General features: G+C 32.9%; 1 protein-coding gene across 2 annotated transcripts in view; it reads right to left on the bottom strand.

Annotated features, from left to right (window-relative positions):
- The window catches only part of LOC105328094 (centrosomal protein of 78 kDa), a 37,543-nt gene that overhangs the window by 10,235 nt on the left and 8,279 nt on the right, over nt 1–19,029 (bottom strand). For both annotated transcript variants that reach the window (XM_066067572.1, XM_066067580.1), the window contains exons 7-8: nt 1,992–2,166; nt 1,666–1,779 (exon numbers count right to left, since the gene is read on the bottom strand). In XM_066067572.1, the coding sequence (XP_065923644.1) occupies nt 1,666–1,779; nt 1,992–2,166 (289 nt within the window). The remainder of the gene's footprint in view (nt 1–1,665; nt 1,780–1,991; nt 2,167–19,029) is intronic.

Below are 19,029 nucleotides of genomic sequence, written 5' to 3'. Positions count from 1 at the left end.
GGACTGTGAACTTTGTGTACTCAAATCAAAATCAAATATCAAATGACAGGTACGAAAAATACACATTAATATATTGATCATATTTTTTGCAATGTGATTTAATTTCTTCATTCAATCATTTTCTGAATCATTTTAAAAATTGCAGTAATTCTACAACCTGACCTTAAACTGCAAACAATTTGAAAGTTCTCCAGTTGATGTAATGCATATCAGTTCTGGGTTGACATTCATTCTTCATAAAACTTAATTAAAATAATAAATCTATGCATAATCAAATGAAATCACTGTCAGTTGGGAAAGTTATGCGACTGTGTGTGGGTGTGTGTTGCATGAGGGAAATAGGGGAAATGTAAGGCTCTATATCTGTACTGTCTTTTTCCTCTCAGGAGCCGAGAGATTAAGGTTAATTAAACTTAATTCAAATCAATTTCCAGTTCAGTTACCGTAGTACATGTGCTACAGTTAATTCCTTGTTTTAAGCAAGTACTTAATTTCCGTGAATGAACTGTTTTGTATCAGTTTACGAGAATATAAAATTGCAAGCTCGAATTTTTTGTTATAATTTCCTTAATTTCAAAGCTGTCTGAAAAATAAAAGCAAGATTTCAAAATCCGCGAGGGTTGCTTCTCACGATTTTATGCCGATGTAAATTCCCAGCATTTAATTAGGAATCTACAGTATTCAATTGGATAAGAGAATTACTTATACATCTAAAAAAAATTTCTTTGCCTACCACGCAATGACTTGTCATTTAGGAGAACAATTTGTTTTTAATTTCTGTTCTCTCTGCTAGAAAATTGAATCATAAGACATCCATTACCTATGAAAGTTTTGAGGAGCCGAATGAAGCAAGATATTTAAGGGCTTTAAATCTACTGTATACAGGGTTATTTTTGCCTGTTAATTTTTCGCCCTTCTTCAATTGCATACGGTTTCGCCCGTCTTGATTTTGCCCAAAAACAAAATATATCACAATGAAAGATACTCTCTAATTAGAACCATTTCATCATGACCTTGGACTTTTGGCAGGACGTAAATTTATTTTTTCTTGGTCGTAAAAAAAAAAAGTGTTTACCTATGAGGGGATTCCTAGGTATAAGTGTTTATCTTTAAGGGGATTCCTATCTTACACTGACAGGTATAAGTGTTTACCTATGAGGGTTTTTCTATCTTACACTGACAGGTATAAGTGTTAACCTATGAGGGGATTCCTATCTTACACTGACAGGTATAAGTGGTTACCTATGAGGGGATTCCTATCTTACACTGACAGGTATACGTGTTTACCTATGAGGGGATTCCTATCTTACACTGACAGGTATAAGTGTTTACCTATGAGGGGATTCCTATCTTACACTGACAGGTATAAGTGTTTATCTATGAGGAGATTCTTATCTTACACTGATAGGTATTAAAATATTAAGAGTTTACCTATGAGAGGATTCCTATCTTACACTGACAGGTATAAGTGTTTACCTATGAGGGGATTCCTATCTTACACTGACAGGTATAAGTGTTTATCTATGAGGAGATTCCTATCTTACACTGATAGGTATTAAAATATTAAGAGTTTACCTATGAGAGGATTCCTATCTTACACTGACAGGTATAAGTGTTTACCTATGAGAGGATTCCTATCTTACACTGACAAGTTTTAGTGTTTACCTATGAGGGGATTCCTGCGGACATCTAGTACCACTATGGTGGTGTTGTACTTTAGGACGGTCAGTAACTGCCGTGCTCCCTCTGTTGAGATCCCACAACTCTGCAGGTCCAGGGCTAAAATATTCAACAACAGAATCATATAAATAATGCAAGCATGTAGGAGTTTTGGCCCTCAGATCACTTTTGCCCTATACATCATTTAACTGTCTGCAGGCAAACATTTCATAACTTTACATTTGCAATTGATTTTTGATTTCTCCCTCATACTTTTAAGCCTCATGTGTCCAAATGTTTACAACTTTACAAAGACATGAAATTCCTTATACCTTTGAGCCAGAGGTCATCCTTGAGTGCCTCCGCTAACAGCCCTGCCCCCTGGTCTCCAAGCATCGGATTGTTGTTGATGGTTATCCGGCGGATTCCCGGCATCCGATCAAGGTCCGGTTTTCTGTAACGGAGGCTGTCCCTCCACGCCTCATTGTGACGCTTCATAGCTTGGTGCTGAGGAATAGAAAATCAAAGTACTGCATGTACTGAAAGCTGCAAAGCATTCATTTTCACATTCATTTTATGCATTATGCTGTACGAGATACTTAATAGCTTTACTAGGAAAGAGAAAAATCAAAGTACCAAATGTACTGAAAGTTGCAAAGCATTCATTTTCACTTTCATTTTATGCATTATTTTTCAATTGGCTTTATTAAGGAAGAGAAAAATCAAAGTACGAAATATATAGAAAGTTACATTTTTTTACATTCTACATGTACTATCACCTGATGTGACAGCTAGTGTAAATATGATACTTAAAACATTGCCAGAATGACTTTACTAATTATGTTTACAAATACATTTGAACTTTGATATCTCAAATACTGATATCTCGAATACAATGGATATATATCAAAGTGATTTGTAAGTCCCTGATAAACCACTTATTTTTTCAGTATTTTACCTTTGATCTCGAATACTTGGACATCTTAAATTTTTTAAACTGTTCCATCTAGTTTGAGATAATGAAGTTAAATGACTGTATATCATGCATATAATTTGATGGGATATAGGAAGACTTTGTTTTGGAAGTTTTCAATGAAAAGAAGTTGTAACTATACTGGCAAAAATGTACAAAATGCATTTTTATCAGTCTGAAACTAAAGCTAAATAGGGATGGGAACTCTAAATAAATGTTATAACTGTACATTTATAGTACTACAAGAATAGAATTCCTGGGTCCCCCGCCGTTCAAGCAGTATACTAGTATCGAGTCTATCGACCAAGGCTGATTTAGGAACTTGACCAAGATATTAGTGGTATAAACATTTGGTATAAATTTAATGAAAATCCGTCAAAATTTGTAGGCATGAGAGCGCTTACAAGGTCAACTTTTGGATAAAACGGAGTCATTATTGTGGTCAAAGTCCCATAACTCCAACAAAAAGTATCAACCAATGCTGACTTTCGAACTTGACCAAGGTATTAGTGGTATAAACATTTGGTATAAATTTAATGAAAATCCGTCAAAATTTGTAGGCATGAGAGCGCTTACAAGGTCAACTTTTGGATAAAACGGAGTCATTATTGTGGTCAAAGTCCCATAACTCCAACAAAAAGTATTGACCAATGCTGACTTTCGAACTTGACCAAGGTATTAGTGGTATAAACATTTGGTATAAATTTAATGAAATTCCGTCCAAATTTGTAGGCATGAGAGCGCTTACAAGGTCAACTTTTGGATAAAACGGAGTCATTATTGTGGTCAAAGTCCCATAACTCCAACAAAAAGTATCGACCAATGCTGATTTTCGAACTTGACCAAGGTAATAGTGGTATAAACATTTGGTATAAATTTAATGAAAATCCGTCAAAATTTGTAGGCATGAGAGCGCTTACAAAAAAGTGTGACGGACGGATGCACGGACACACGGACGCACGGACCCACAGACACACGGACCCATGGACCCATGGACGGACGCCCGGCATTTCTATGTCCCCGCACCGCGTTGCGGCGGGGGACAAAAATGATGTCCTTGCTACATACAATTGAAGTAAACCTTTCGTTATCTGTATTTTGTTGCAAAGAGGGACTTAAATTTAGTCAGAATTTTTAAAAAACTTTAGATTTAAAAGTTTTTAAAAGTGAGATTTGGGAAATCAACTGTCCAAATATTACAGTAAAAGCAAATCTCATAGTGATAAAATTTAAAGGAATCTTTGAAGCAAGGAATAGGTTTATTTCATATATTATCAAATAATGCACACCAATTCATTAGTTTTAAGATTCTTTAATATATTTATAAAAATCAGCTTCTTTCTTTCCCAATGTACTGTAGTATACAATTCAAGCTATTATAAGGTAATCTCTCCATGGGATAAACTGAAATTCTGTGGCTTTTAGAATATATTGCTCAGTTGTGGCAAAATTTTTGGCTACAAACTGGAAATAAAAAATGTCTACCAAAACCAATTACTGTAGCAGCGTACCTTGAGAATATTTCCCGTCTGCATCCAACCAAATTATGGGAGAAAGTGAGGAATTCACAGGAAACAGAGGCTAAATCATGCAAGCCATTATAAAAGGGCCTTGATTGAACACATCAGGAAGACTTTTACAATAAAAGAGAAAAAATAATGGAGGTTTTTTTTTATATACAACATTGGAGTGTTACTATTCTGACTGCAGCTAATGCCATTCATCACCCAAAAAACGGCACTTTTATTGTTCTCCTTAGGAGAGTCTGGATCCGAAATGTTACATTTTACTGTCAAATCAGTAGACAAGACACATTAAAACTTGACCATTAATGAGGCTGGATAGTTGTCGCTGTTTTACAGTACTTTTTTTACCTCCAGACAATGAAGAGGTTCATGATTTTTAATTAAATGGGATATTAATATGTAATTCATAAATAGTAAATACAGTGGGCTCTGTCACTTAGTTTGATAGAAGTTAATAAAAATGGATATTTTTTTGGTTAAACAATCTGACACTGTGACAATATCATAACACGTACCAAAACATTTTATTTGAAATTTTAGGGAGATGTTCTCTGGATCTATAAGAGAGATATATTTATAATAAATGCACAGGAAAGTTATACTTTCATGGTACCTCAATTTTTTCCAAGTTATTTATACTAAGAATTTGAACTTTAATTCAGATAAATAACTCTCTTTGGATAATAAAATTTCATACACTGTAAACAGCAAGTGCGAACACTTTTACAAAATATCAGATAGCGATGTAACCTTTAGGAAAAGTTTGGAAAAAATTTGATTTCAGAAATTGTAGGTGCAAACATTGGCTCTTATCATATTCATATAACAGATAAATGTAATTGGAAACTAATTTCCACTATCCACCCAGCTAAGCGTATGTTTCACAAATTCAGTGATAACTTTTAAATGAATTTACTGTCAATAATTTTGCAACTTTATCTTTGAATTCAAAATTACTTCAAAATGTCAAACACCCAAAACCAGTAAACTGTATGCTTATCAAATTAATTGTTGAAATATGATCATCATAAATAATTGAGTTGAATATTCATAAATTGTTCATATCAGAATTAATGTTTCGTTACTTAACCATGCACCCCCAAAGATTAATTTCCCTTTGCGATAAACTGCTCATTCCTTCTAATGTTAAAAAAATGTTACATTTAAGAGGGCTCAATCGCAGTGGCCTGTTCTTAGACCATTCTAATCTCCTTCAGAAGAAGAGCTCTGTATAAGGATATAGAAAAATGATCAAATTTTAAAGCTAAACCATTGGGAATTTTTCTTTACTAAATGTTACTTTACAAAATAATATTAATTAATGAAAAAAATCCAATCAAAAAGTCCTGGACTTTTCATTTCATCCACTGAACATGGCACCAGCATCCCCATACATCTTCTATAATTTGCCAAATTATCAAAGATTGGGCCTCCGCTAATTGCTAATTAATCAAATAAATTGACCAGTTTGTCAATATTTGCAGAGGAATGAAGCCTTGTAATTATTAATAAAAATCAATCCAGTCTGGCAGAAGACACCAGCAGACAGAAGACCAGCCCAATGCTTGGAAGATTGCCTTGTTAGCTAGCTGCCTCGTTAGTGTTAAGCATTAGAGAGCTGGGTCCAACTCTGTGAGTATAGAGCCCTGCTAATCATCAGTTGGCTGTATATAGCTAGGCTAACCCTTATATTAGCTGTCGTCTCAGAATCCTCATTATCAAAGACCAAGAATCAAAAACTCAGAAGTCTTCTCATTAACGCCACAACAGAGAAAAAAATATTTTTAAAAATATTTTTGCTACAAGTAAAACTTTTTTTCTGGTTGTACCTAATACATGTAGTATCAAGCTACAGAAATTGAGAGGAAAGAAAATTTTGAATTGTCTTTACAGTATGGTCTGTAATTTATATCAATTAAGATGCCAGTAACTTTTATAGGAGATGGGGGATATGATATTTATATTGCAATCCTTCCGGTACTAAGCTAATGCATCTTGCAAACTTTATTAGCTCATTAATGTTATTAATAATATTATCTTTCTACCATTTAAGTTTATCTACATCTGTGATGGATGTTAGAGCAAATCAATGGTAAATTCAGAAATATTTAGTCATTTCGTAAAAGTGTTGTTTAAAAATTGGCTGTTTGTATCTTGCGACTCTTTTGTTAAATTGCATACAGATTCAAAATAAAACCTATTATGTAATTAATTATTTAGCAGACAGTTTTTCTTTTGCTCCCTAACATGACAATATGACCTTTGATATTTTACCTTTCAAGGATGCAATAAAAAAGTACACACTGTAAACCCGCAATGTTTATTCCAGACGACTTTATTTAACAATTTACTGGAAAATAAAATGGTTCCCAGTGACTAATTTCCACAACGAAGATGTAGATTTTCTAGGGGATAAAAAATACCAGAGACTGCAAAAAATGACGTAGTTTGATTCAAGAAAAACTTGTTACAACGATCGAGACTCTTGCGAAACCTTAAGAATGAAAATTTTCTTGCTTGCAAATAAGTTGGCAATGGTCTGTAACATTATCATTATTGAGTTTCTGAGGTTCAGGATTTTGTTGACTGAGTGAGACAGGGAGGAGGGAAGGTGAGCAAAGAATTCATAGAGATAGAAAAATGGAGATTGAGGCAAAAGTCTTACAGGTCAGTAACATGTGTATCTACATATTAACAGTTAAGACGATGTCTATGCAGGGAAGACATTGACAACTCATAATTTGCATTGAGGCCAACTTTATAATAAGGACACTGCACTTTGTGCTCGTAACAAAAATAACATATTGTTTTCATCAGCTGGATTAAAATAATTTTCAATTGCAAGGCACTGTCGTAATTATTGACGTACACAAAACGCCGCCCTCAGACTGACTTTCAGGTGGAATGAGACACCTTCCTATTTTGTGATGAATTCTTTTTTTAAATAAATAAAAAATACTCTAGGCTAGCTAACTCAATAATTATTTTTAACTGTTTTTCTCATTGTTTCTTGGAAACATAGCTCTGAATTTATAGTTTAAATGTCATGACTAGTGATATTAACGTCACAAATACACGTCATCAATCTAATTATCGTTTTATTTGTTTAAAAGCATTGTTTCTTGAGTGTACTAAAGGATAAAAGTCTTCAATTAGCTATATACATGTCAATTCATTTGATCTCTATTTTCTCTCTCTCTCTCTCTCTCTCTCTCTCTCTCTCTCTCTCTCTCTCTTGCTTAGACTCTCTCTATCTCTGTAGAAGAAAATCTTTCATAAACTTTGTGATAAGGTCTGATCAATCAATTTCATGCCATAGTGATTACAATTTATTTTTGGATAATATTGAATATTTCGTGCCATCAAGTCCAAATATTGATCCCTAAACCCCATTATTGGTAATCACCATCAAAATATTTCCTTCAGTTTATTTCCTCTTAATCACCTCCTTTAAATCAATAGAAATTCTGATCCAATAAAATTTCACACATTGAATAAATATTAATAGTTATCATATTGAATTGTACAATGAAACCAGCAATTAAAGCTGCGGGCCGAATATTCAATATTAGCATTACGCTTACTAAATGGGGGGGGGGGGGGGGGGGGGCAAAGCTGATATATTAAAGGTATTTTTATATAACACAAGGTGTATATATAATTAGCACAATGAAAGTTCCTTTTGATGAGCAATTTGCATCAATATGGACATCTTCTGTTAAACTGGTCCCCGTCATACCAATTATCTAATTTGAGGGTTTTCTGTGTTGTAATGTGTTTATTGGTAATTGCTGCAGCCTATAATACCATTTTGACAGGAGTCTGAAGAACTTATATTAATACTAATAACTTATAATAATACTGTCAATCACCATCTAAAAAAAAAAAATTCTTGCTTTTTATTAATTGTATTTTTTTTTATTTTAGTATAAAACTTTTATTAAACTTCAAATTCCTGTGATTATACATGTGCTCTAGTTTACCAATCTTAGACTTCAAAATGCATTAATATGGACATCTTCTGTTAAAATGGTCCCCACTCCCCATCATATGAAAGCACCCATGAGGAGCTCCTCTCTATTTGGTATGTGTCAGTCTATAAGGCACCATTTATAAGCAGACTTCCAATCTAACATTCTAAGCCCTTTCATAATGACATAGTTCAGGCCGTCCTTAAAAAAATTTTGTTTGGAATTTCTAGACCCAGGAGGGAGGGAGGGAATTTCTTTTCAAACTTAAAGTTTCACTAATCAAAAAATTGTTAACAAAATAAAAATCTCCATATTAAAAAAAAAAGGACTTTATATTTTTGCTAATTTTTTAACAGCAAGAGGTACTTCAATGAAGCAGTAGGCAATTCCAAACAAACAATAATTTTATTTTGTCCCCATCCAGCATCTAGTATGAGGAACTCTTGTTTATTTGGCATGCTTCAGTCTGACTCAATATAATAATAGACTCAGAGCCGAAGATTTCCCATTGACAAGAGACATGGCTCTTTCATTGACACAGTCCTGATCCAGCGCTGTGTATAAATACTCGTGGAGACTCAGCGGCAGTCCAATACATGCTCACACAGAGCACTGGGCCACACAGCATCAGCTGTTAAAGCTCTCCTATCAGTAGCTCAACACTGTTTGTGGACCATTATAACAGCTGCTGCAACTTAAAAGCTTAATATACAACGCATCAAGCACAGAGCTTTTAAGACAGCTGATTTTTAGAAGATCTTAACAAGGATTATCCTGGATAAGTGCTTTCTATTTTACACTTTTTTTTTGGAGCATTTAAAAAAAAACTAAGATTTTTGAGGATTATATCATGCTGTAGACTCTGGTAAGTCTCTCTCTCTCTCTCTCTCTCTCTCTCTCTATCTCTCTCATGTTTATTTCAAAAAGTTTTTGAATTTATATTAATTAAAAATACCAAAAAATAAACTGAAAAATTAAAACATTCTTAAGCTGATCAGATACATTCTTTTTAAATTTGGGCATATTCAACAAGCCTGGCATATATCTGAAATTTCAAAATCATTACCGGTATATGAGTTTTAAATTAAACAAAAAAAATATTATTTCAATTTAAAAACAAATTTAATATTTAAAATGTTAATTTTATTTGAACTTAAATTCCTTTATTAAGATTATTAAAAAGTGATAATACTTTGTTTTATTTTTTAAATATAACCCCCCCCCCAAAAAAAAAAACACACACCTAAACAAAATACATGTACCGGGGTATATATTAAAAATTGCCAACCTTCTTCAATCCAGTGTTATCTAATGATTTAATATTTAAAGTTTTACATAACATACTATGCGGATTCAGAACATTTAAACAATATCCCATAATAAAGTCAATAATAACTGCCTTATAAAACATCACACAAATGGTGGAAATAATTCCACTTGATAAATGTCCATAATGATATGAAATTGTTACTAAAACAAATTGCCAATTATTCAGGAGGGGTACTGCGGAGAAATTTTTCCCCTGGGTAAACTACTGTAACGTACTGGATGAATTTGGGCATTCATTAAGTGGCCTCAGCTTCCAGCTTTTTCATGTAAATATTGACAGAATTCTGGCAGAATTCATGTGTGAGATGAAGACATAAAGGAATTTATTGAATGAGTTGTTTTGCACAAGATTTACTGCAGCATTACAAGAAGCAAGTAATCGCTACTGTCTCAGATGGAATTGTCATCCCAGAGTGATGGAGTCATTGATAATTACACGAGTCTCTATGATGTCAGGAAAATGTGGAGACAGACAGACAGATGAACAGACAGACAGACGAACAGACAGAGATTAACAGATTTGGTCACTGTATATCGCTACTAAAGAAAAAAAAATTCATACCAATCTAGTTACTTAATCTTGTAACTTTTTAGAATACTGTAAGCAATGGAAGATTTAACCGTAGATCCGTTTTTTTCATGTGTCATAAAATTTGCGAATAAGGGGAAAATCTGATACATTTTTAATTTGCGTCAGTTATTTTTTTGCGATTAAAAGAGTTTCTTATAGAAAATGATACAGGATATAATTTCTGCGTACTCAATTATTTGCGATTTAAAAGAGATCGCGAAAATTATCGAAAATTAGATCATCACGAAAATTATCGGATATACCGTACGGTATTTCAAACTTAAGTGTTCGTGTTATAACTTAAAACTTTTAAACAAACAAGATTTAATGAGTGCAGTTTATGCAAGATCTACCAACCAACCTCCCTATCCGGGTATCCTTTCCCCATTCCAAATCTTCCCTCCCAAAAAATCATTAGTCAGTTCTGTGGTATAATTTTTTAACACCTCCCAACCTCTTCCCCTTTTGAAGATAAAAAAGTCAATGTTTGTGTGCGAAGGTTTCATACAGAGATAATCAACATGGGCTATTCATCATGGACTAGTGTAAAAATATGGACCACAAATCACACATTTTCTCCTACCAAATAGCCCCTTGAAACGAAGGGGCTTCTCATTTTGACTTTGAAGAAGAAAATAGAATTGGCAGCATTGGTGTGAAGAATGTTCATAAAAGAACTCCAATTCTAAAGAAGGATATTTATGAGTATAATCAGTTGCTATTTTGCCTCAAAGAATGACCCCCACAAACAGGCCACAACAAACAAAAGATGATATATATTATTTAGCCCCTACAGGCACCCAAATGAAATAATTACCTGCATGAAAAAATACCATAAAGCTAATGAAAAAAAAGACAAATTACACTTCCTTAATTAAGACTGAGGAGTCAAGAGTCTTTCCACAATATGTGAATAAACCTAAGGGTAAATTCATCTTTTGCCTGACCACACCAGTGACGTCAACCCCAACCCCCCCCCCCCCCCCCCAAAAAAAAAAAAACAACAACAACATTTAAAACCCCCCTCTTTAATTCTTCTTCATAATCAAATTTCAAGACATATTAATTCTAAATCTATATCAGCTGAAACGTTCCCAATGTTACTTTAAAAGCACCAGTGACGTCACCCCCCCAAAAAAATTTTTTTAGAGCCCCCCTCCTTAATTCTTCTTCATAATCAAATTTCAAGACATATTAATTCCAAATGAGCTGAACCGTTCCCTTTACTGTTACTTTAAAAGCACAAATCTTCTGGTGCACCCTAACTGCTTTTCCAAATATAATTGCCAAGATTTAAAGATAATTGTGATAAAAAAATATTTTCCATCTACTAGCTATGACTCTTCTAGCGAATGATTTTCCCAAAGCTGTGAATATTTGATTTACTCGTTCAATAAACAAGACGATTCATATCTGTTCCGATCCCTCCTTGTAACACACACAGTTCGGATTACTCTGTCAATGTTTAAAGACGATGATTAAGTCGAAATCAATTTCTTCATAAACCCTCTGTTCTATAATGATTGCTCTGTGTAACTTCAAATGTGTCATGATGCGCTATTATTGATATTAATTAACCACAAAGAAAGTTGTGATGCACTATTAACTTCTCGATTACTTTTTCCTACATAAGCATTTAGCTACATCGTTTTCATTTTTCCTTTATTATTTTGCTTTTTAGGGATGTAATGAGTTATTAAGGAGAAAAAAAAGTGTTGCGATACACTTAATTAACTTCTTGATTTCTCTTTCATACATAATCATTTTGCTTCATTATTTTCTTATCTCATTTATTTTTTCTTCATTTTCTTTTGGGGGGGGGGGGGGTTATATTGATTTGTTGTTGTTGGTTTTTTTATAATTTTTTAATTTTCTATTTTTGGAGATGTCTGATGACAATAATTTCTTGGACATTGTCATCCTGAGATGTTGAAAACAAGTATGAAAATCTTGACAAATGCGTTGTGTCACGGAAATTGATTTCACATCAACCAATCAATGAAGAACGTTAACTTAATCTTGCTGATAAATATTAAAAACATGGAATCAATTTTGTAGTACATGTACTTTATTCCACTTTCCAAACAATTTTCATGAATCAAATGAACAATAAAGATGTTTTTCAGCAAATTATCAATATATAGATTTAAGAAATATTTAATATTTTGATATTACACATATTTTAAAGTTCCTTTTATTTGCAATGAATATGATGCATATGTCTGGGGGGGGGGGGGGGGGTTGAAAAAAGTATAGGTTTTCAAATCTTATATCCTTTAATTTTTAAATATTGTTATCATTAATAATATCAAAAGTATGTAATGTACTTTTCCCACCATTTTCACATTTTTATCATAAAACGGCTCAATGTGTTCAAGCAATTCTTGCGATTGCTTATGAACAAACAAAATATTTTCAGCAAAGCGGTATCCATCCAAGACTTATAAGTGACGTACAAAAAAAAATGTTCTTGTTCAAAGAGTCGCTCTATATTTTGAATTTTAAAAAATTTAAGAAAAATGTCAATTGTTGACCGATTTGGATTGAATTACAAAAATAGAGACATTATACGTTATACACTCCTATAGAGTGCAAATAAATCAAATAAATACGTGCAAAATATATATCATAATTATCAACTATTATTAAAAAAAAAAAGAATAGCATAACGATTAAATGTACCGTATCTGAAACACTTTTCAAAACTGCCAATTATGGGGGCCATTATCAGGCCCATCTTATATTGTCCTTTTATAATATTGTAAAACTAATTAACACATTTTCGAGATTTCAACAAAACAATCTTAGGATTTATGACTTTAATATCCTGAATCCAAAATTTTATACTTGCAAATAATGGATTTATAATGTTAAAATTTCCATCAAATTTACATTTAAGGAAGATAATATCTTACATCCAATAATGTTTATGCTTCTTAATTTCCTTGCATCCCGATTTTCTCTTTTTGGCATTTCCATGATAATCAAAAAAGAACAATTGAATATGTTGGATCCAATAAGATAGCTTTTTGTTTAATTGTCTGTTGGTAATGATGTTCTAGATATCGGGTAATTGGTTTCATAATTTTCCCAATATACTGAAGATTTTGCATGACAATCTTTTATAATACTGTTATTCTACAGTGAAAAACACATTTATCAGATCAATTTTCCCTGTTATTTTCCGCATTATTTTGACAACGTTGATAAACTTAGCATTGTCGTTTTAAAAGCTCCGATACAATATCATAGCAATAACGGACAAGCAAAGTGAGATAATATGCAATGTCATTAAACATTGAGTTAAATTTTGTAATTCTTTACTCAAAGCCAATCGAGCTCACGATATTCAGGTTTTAAAAGCATACTCAAATTTGGTCCATGGGTGCATGTAGTTCACAAATCAATACATACTATTCAAGTAATCCCAAATACTCTTTGTGCAAGGCGGTGAATTGGATAGCATTACCTAAATATACAATTTGTATGAGCACCAATTCTTCCTCCATAGTATTTTTTGCAAAATTGAAATGATGAATTAATAACCAAGTATGTTTTAGTGTATCAATTTTCCCTCCATTATAGTGTATTTACAAGGTGATCACTTGATAACAATCTTTACATCAAATTGTCCTTCATTATACTGTATTAGTGCTTTGCAAGGTGATGAAGACTTAATAAGATCTGTGTATCAATTTTTCCTTCATTTTATATAGCTTGCTGGCATCTATCAATCTTGATGACCAAAGTGCATGCCTTAATTTGTATAAATTTTAAGCAAGGAACTCAACAATTTTCTCCAGTACTTAGACAGTACACTGCTGTGTTTTGCAAGGTGAACATTAGTATTGCTTTATCATTGATATTCTAGGTTGGATCAGAAGATTTATGCTGATCAAGCCTTTTTGATGCTTTCTAACATGTTGACTTTTTTCTGCATCTATCCCTATTCTCAAAGACAGTAATAATGGAGTATCAAATCGGCACTTTTACAGCTCTGCTAGTTTTTATATATATTAAGCATTTTTACATTAACATGTTCATGACAAAACATTGGCAATTCTTCCAAAATAAAACTCTATATGGCTATCTATAGCCGTATATTCATTAATTTTAACAACAACCTAATTTTTACTTTCTTTGCATACATTTTTACATCATCAAAAAATATTCAATATGCAACCATTATGTTTAGTATCGTTTGCAATTAGACACTTTTAAAAATCACAAATAATTACTGACTCAAAATAAAAAAAAGTTCTTCATTTTCCCAATTTTTTTCAAATTTTGTGACATGTGAGAAAAAACAAATAGATATATGGTATAACTTATTAACAGAGTATTTCTGCTGCTGTAACTTTGTCCAATTTACTGTGTCTGTGAAAAAAAAAATTGGCTCTTCAGAATTAAGAATATTAGGTCCAGAATTGATGTATGGGTTATTGGAGCAAATTGGACAGGCCCTCTAGCTACAACATTAATATTCCGCAATTCACACGGTCTTGGGAATTTATCATTGAGGTCGAAGCAGTAAAAAATTATCTAAATGCAATAACTGTTGAGCAGCCATGCTTTATGAAATGCCTTTAAATAAACTTCTTTCTATTAACTTCTTAATTATTTAACAATTTAACAAAAACTCTGACTATGTACTGATGGATAGACTCTCTCTCTCTCTCTCTCTCTCTCTCTCTCTCTCTCTCTCTCTGGCCACTATGCCATTCTACAGATCAAACAGCTTAGCTTGAAATGAAAATGTCTAATAGTAAATGGTTTCTGGTGCGGATCATAATACATTGATGAATTATCAAAGTTTTTTTTTAAATTTCTATTAAAATATCAACTTCTTCATCGGGAATTTTTTTTATTCTCAGTAAAATATATAATACACTAGTCTAGCTGTCTTGGTAGCGATCATGCATCACAGCTGAATCAATCCGGAAACTAAGTCATAATGGACCACATAAATAGATTCCTATATCCTTTAGGAATATTTCTTCTAGCTATACCTGTGGTATCCTAACGAACACTTCTAAATCTGTTCCAGTGTCAGATTAACAATGAGGCAGTCGGCAGACAACATGGTGTTGTAATACTGAAGCCTTTCCTCTTATTATAAAATCATGCTGATTTTTTGTAGGTATAATTTTCCATTCAAAAGATTAATTAATTCCAAGTTACTGGTAGCCTATTTCTCTAGTCAGAGTTCTTAACCTTAAAGGATAGGCATCTCTTAACCATATAAATTCATATATATAACCCGAGTTGTTTTTTTTTTTGAATGGATAAATTAAAGACATTTTGTATCACCAATAGAATGCAATAAGACAAGTGTAACAGTTATTTTTGCCTACTTTTTCCTTTCCTTATAACTTCTCACTTTTTTCTTTGTTGATCGCAACAGTTGCAATAACAAGAAAGTGTGCAAGACATTGCAATCTTTTATAAGTTTTTTTTTCTTTACTGTAGAACAATTCTAGAAACAATTGATGACAATTTGACCTAAAACTGCGTGTAACTTAATAGATTGAATGTCCAAAAAAATGTCAGGGTCAGTCGTTTGTCCAACTGGGGGAAAGTACCTATAACTGTAATTGTAATAGCCTAAGCATATTAAAATGTCAGCTCAAAATGATTTGCTTGCAATATTACAACGATCCAGACTAGACTGGCTTGTTTTAGTGCATGTATTTCGTTAAAAATAATTGACTCAGAAATTAGAACAAAAAGCTTAAAAGCAACTCCATTTCATACTCATTTTTTTTTTGTTTATAAGAGCAATTTTTTCATTAAAAGACGCAATTGCATCACCAAAAAAAAATGAACATGATAAAAGCAAGTTACCTAACAGTGACTTTTTTTTAAAATTGGCCCTGAGCATTGGAGTGTTTTTCGAGTAAAAAGATTTGTTTTCGAATTGTATGCTGTTTTTACATGGAAATCAACGACAAAATGAACAGTGCGCGATCATCGTGATTGGGAATTACGACAGCTACAGGTTCTTGTTTTTGGACGGATCCCATTGTAATTTGATCTCATGAATAATGCATGCAGATAACAAAATGCCAATTGTAGATGGATGAAATGTCGTTGTATCGGCTCGGTGCTCCAATGTTTTGATATATACATCCACTGAATTTCTATGAATGAACAATCGTTAGCATGTTGGTCAGGGCTTGCGCATTGTAATGAAGTTTTTGTTATCGTTTTATTTCTTGATGCCGATCTTGCTGCGGTCATTTTATGCCAAACATATAAATGTGTTCATTGTATGAAAGCCAGACTCTTTAACATAGGTTTATTATGGCTGCTGGTACACTGCTTCATAGAAATTTTTGCTCCCTAAGATACTGTTAAGATAAAGTCATCCCATAGCTTTGTGTTTTGTTCAATACAAACACAAATATCATATCGTAAAGACTAATAAAATGTTAATCAACTTCACTGCGAAATGCATGGTTTAATAATGTTCCAATTTTTTGTCGAATGTTTATTTAGCACCTCTAGATGCACTTTGTTGTTAATCAAATAAACGATAATTAATTCTGACTATCATTCATTGATCAAATCTCATGAGCCCATGCCCAATTTAAAAAAAAAAAAAAAAAAGATTGACTGTTTTATATGTCCTATCTAATCATCCCCCTGAAAGAAGTTTCCCTTGAGACTTTCTTCAGCAAAGCTTTTTTGTTTGCTCTGAAATTTTTTTTCAATAAAACTTTACGAAACTTGGCATTGAGTGACATAATGTTAAACATGATGCGTTTGTTCACTTGTGCGTTATCTCATCAGAACTGTACAGAGGGAAATCTAGCTCCCACACAATAATCTCATGTGAAAAGTGCACTAGCTTAAACATGAATATTAATTCACCCAGATAAAAATTTTATGTAAATAAAATTACCGTAATGTTACGTTAAATCTCATGTGAAAATTGCACAAAGCTGACAAACGAACTTCACTCATCGACAAAATAAAACTTTCATAAATTACCATACCAAAAATCCTTAGTACTTCACCCCTTATTTACCATTCTTAATTTTTCGCCCATCTTGTACACTCTCATGAAAAACACAGAATTTCGGAAATAAAATATACACGTAATTGCTTTTTTAAAAATATCGGCCAGTGCTCATAATGCCCCTACTAATAATGTACATGCTTGTAATTCCAGCATTCATATATTGTCCTCACAGACAATTAAAGGAAAATTCCCAATAATTATAAATCCACATCAAACGGCTCAAAATTATCATCACAACTGCTCTCTCCTCCTAGTTCTGCTAAGTATAACACTGTAGCATAATTTCTATACCTTTAATGTCATTGATTTTCTTTTTCCTTTATGGGTTTTTTTTTTTTATTACTACAGGTAAATTCTTTCTGCCCAATATCAGAATGTACTTCTCACCTGCTGAAGCATTCACTACAGTGCTGAGTACAGAAACCTGGCAAAAAAATTGGTAGAGAAGCCAAAGAAAAAAAAAAAAACCTACCAATCACTAATCTCTTAAAAACCAAAAAAAAAAAAACTTCATCACGCAAAAAAATCAATGGACGGACGAAGCTAAAACCAGTAAAAGTGATCATCGGTTTATTTTCACAAATGGAGGATAAATTGGCAGAAAGTGATTCAATACCAAAACAAACCGCCTGATCACTGCAGGATCTCTAATGGAAGGAAACAGCATGGAGATTCTTCTAATGGAAGGAAATTGAAAAAAAAAAAATGCGGTGGTCAGTTAGTTTCAGTGTTTTATGAAAAAGAAGATTGAGATATTTTTTTCATGGCTTTCTTGACTACTGGGATTTATGAACCGCAGGTGCCCCTTCCGGAAATCAACATCACAAACTCAAACAGCAGTCTAAACATGACACAAGGATATCTAGTGTTTCAACCTCAAGTGCCCAGTGATCCTGAGTCACTGCACCAAAAGACCCAAAGGGCCACTGTCATAGCATTTATGGGAATTTTCATCTTCATTACTCTCACTTTGACCACGGCAGTGATTGTGTTCTGCAAGAAAAAGAATTCGGTGTTTTTGCTTCAGAAGTCGGATTTGCATGCCGACTTGGATTTAGAGCTAGAGGAAATCCAGACTGACATCTCCGACGATTTTGGAAGTTTTTCTTTGGAGATAACCGATGTAAAGCCAAGCCCGAGTGTGTCAAATCCTCAAGATTTGGGACAATACGAAGCACTATTATCCAATACAAGTACTTTAAAACAATCCAGAAGTTTACCACTAAATTTAGATTCTGGACAGAAGTCTAAAAACCTGCAGCATTCCCATACAAAGTCAGAGACTTGCCATAATCTCCAGAAGACCTCTTCCGACTTCCAGGCTTCAGTTCAAAGTGATTCGGATACATTACATCCGGAACAACTGGAACAGAGTGAAATTTCACAGGAATCTAGTGGGCTGCTAAGTGAACTGACAGACAGACAGACACTGCCTGCAGAACAGCTATATGTTTTCCCTGCGAATGAAAATTCCTCTCAGGAAGAACAAAATTCCCCATAATTTCTAACTGCCTATGTATAGTAGTTACTGTGTGGTAAATATTGCATAAATTGATATGCTTTTACCTTATATTCAAATTTTTCAAAAGGACCTCATATCAGAATTAAATTCTTGCATATACCATGTATAATTTTTTTTCTTACTTATATGTTCACGATCACCTCCCAATTACACAAAATGTATATAATTACCTTTTTTAACTTTTAATTTTTGAAAAAATGTTGCATGTTCTTAAAATATGTCTAAAAAATAAAGGTGAAATTTCAAAATTCGCGAGAAGTTCCTCTCGCGATTTAAAACGGATATTTATTACTCGCTTTTAATTAGGAATCTACAGTATTTAACTCAATGGATTTTTATATTATCTATACTTTATTATCATAACTTTAAAATAATTATCCAGGCGAGCATTCATGTTCATCTATATAAAAAAAAAATCATCATCTCAAATCAGTTTATCTCCGTAAATCGCAAA

Source organism: Magallana gigas, chromosome 1 (assembly GCF_963853765.1).
Source record: "Magallana gigas chromosome 1, xbMagGiga1.1, whole genome shotgun sequence".
Taxonomy (NCBI): domain Eukaryota; kingdom Metazoa; phylum Mollusca; class Bivalvia; order Ostreida; family Ostreidae; genus Magallana; species Magallana gigas.
The sequence above is the reverse complement of the archived record's forward strand: the minus strand, read 5'-3'. Positions and strand labels throughout refer to the sequence as shown.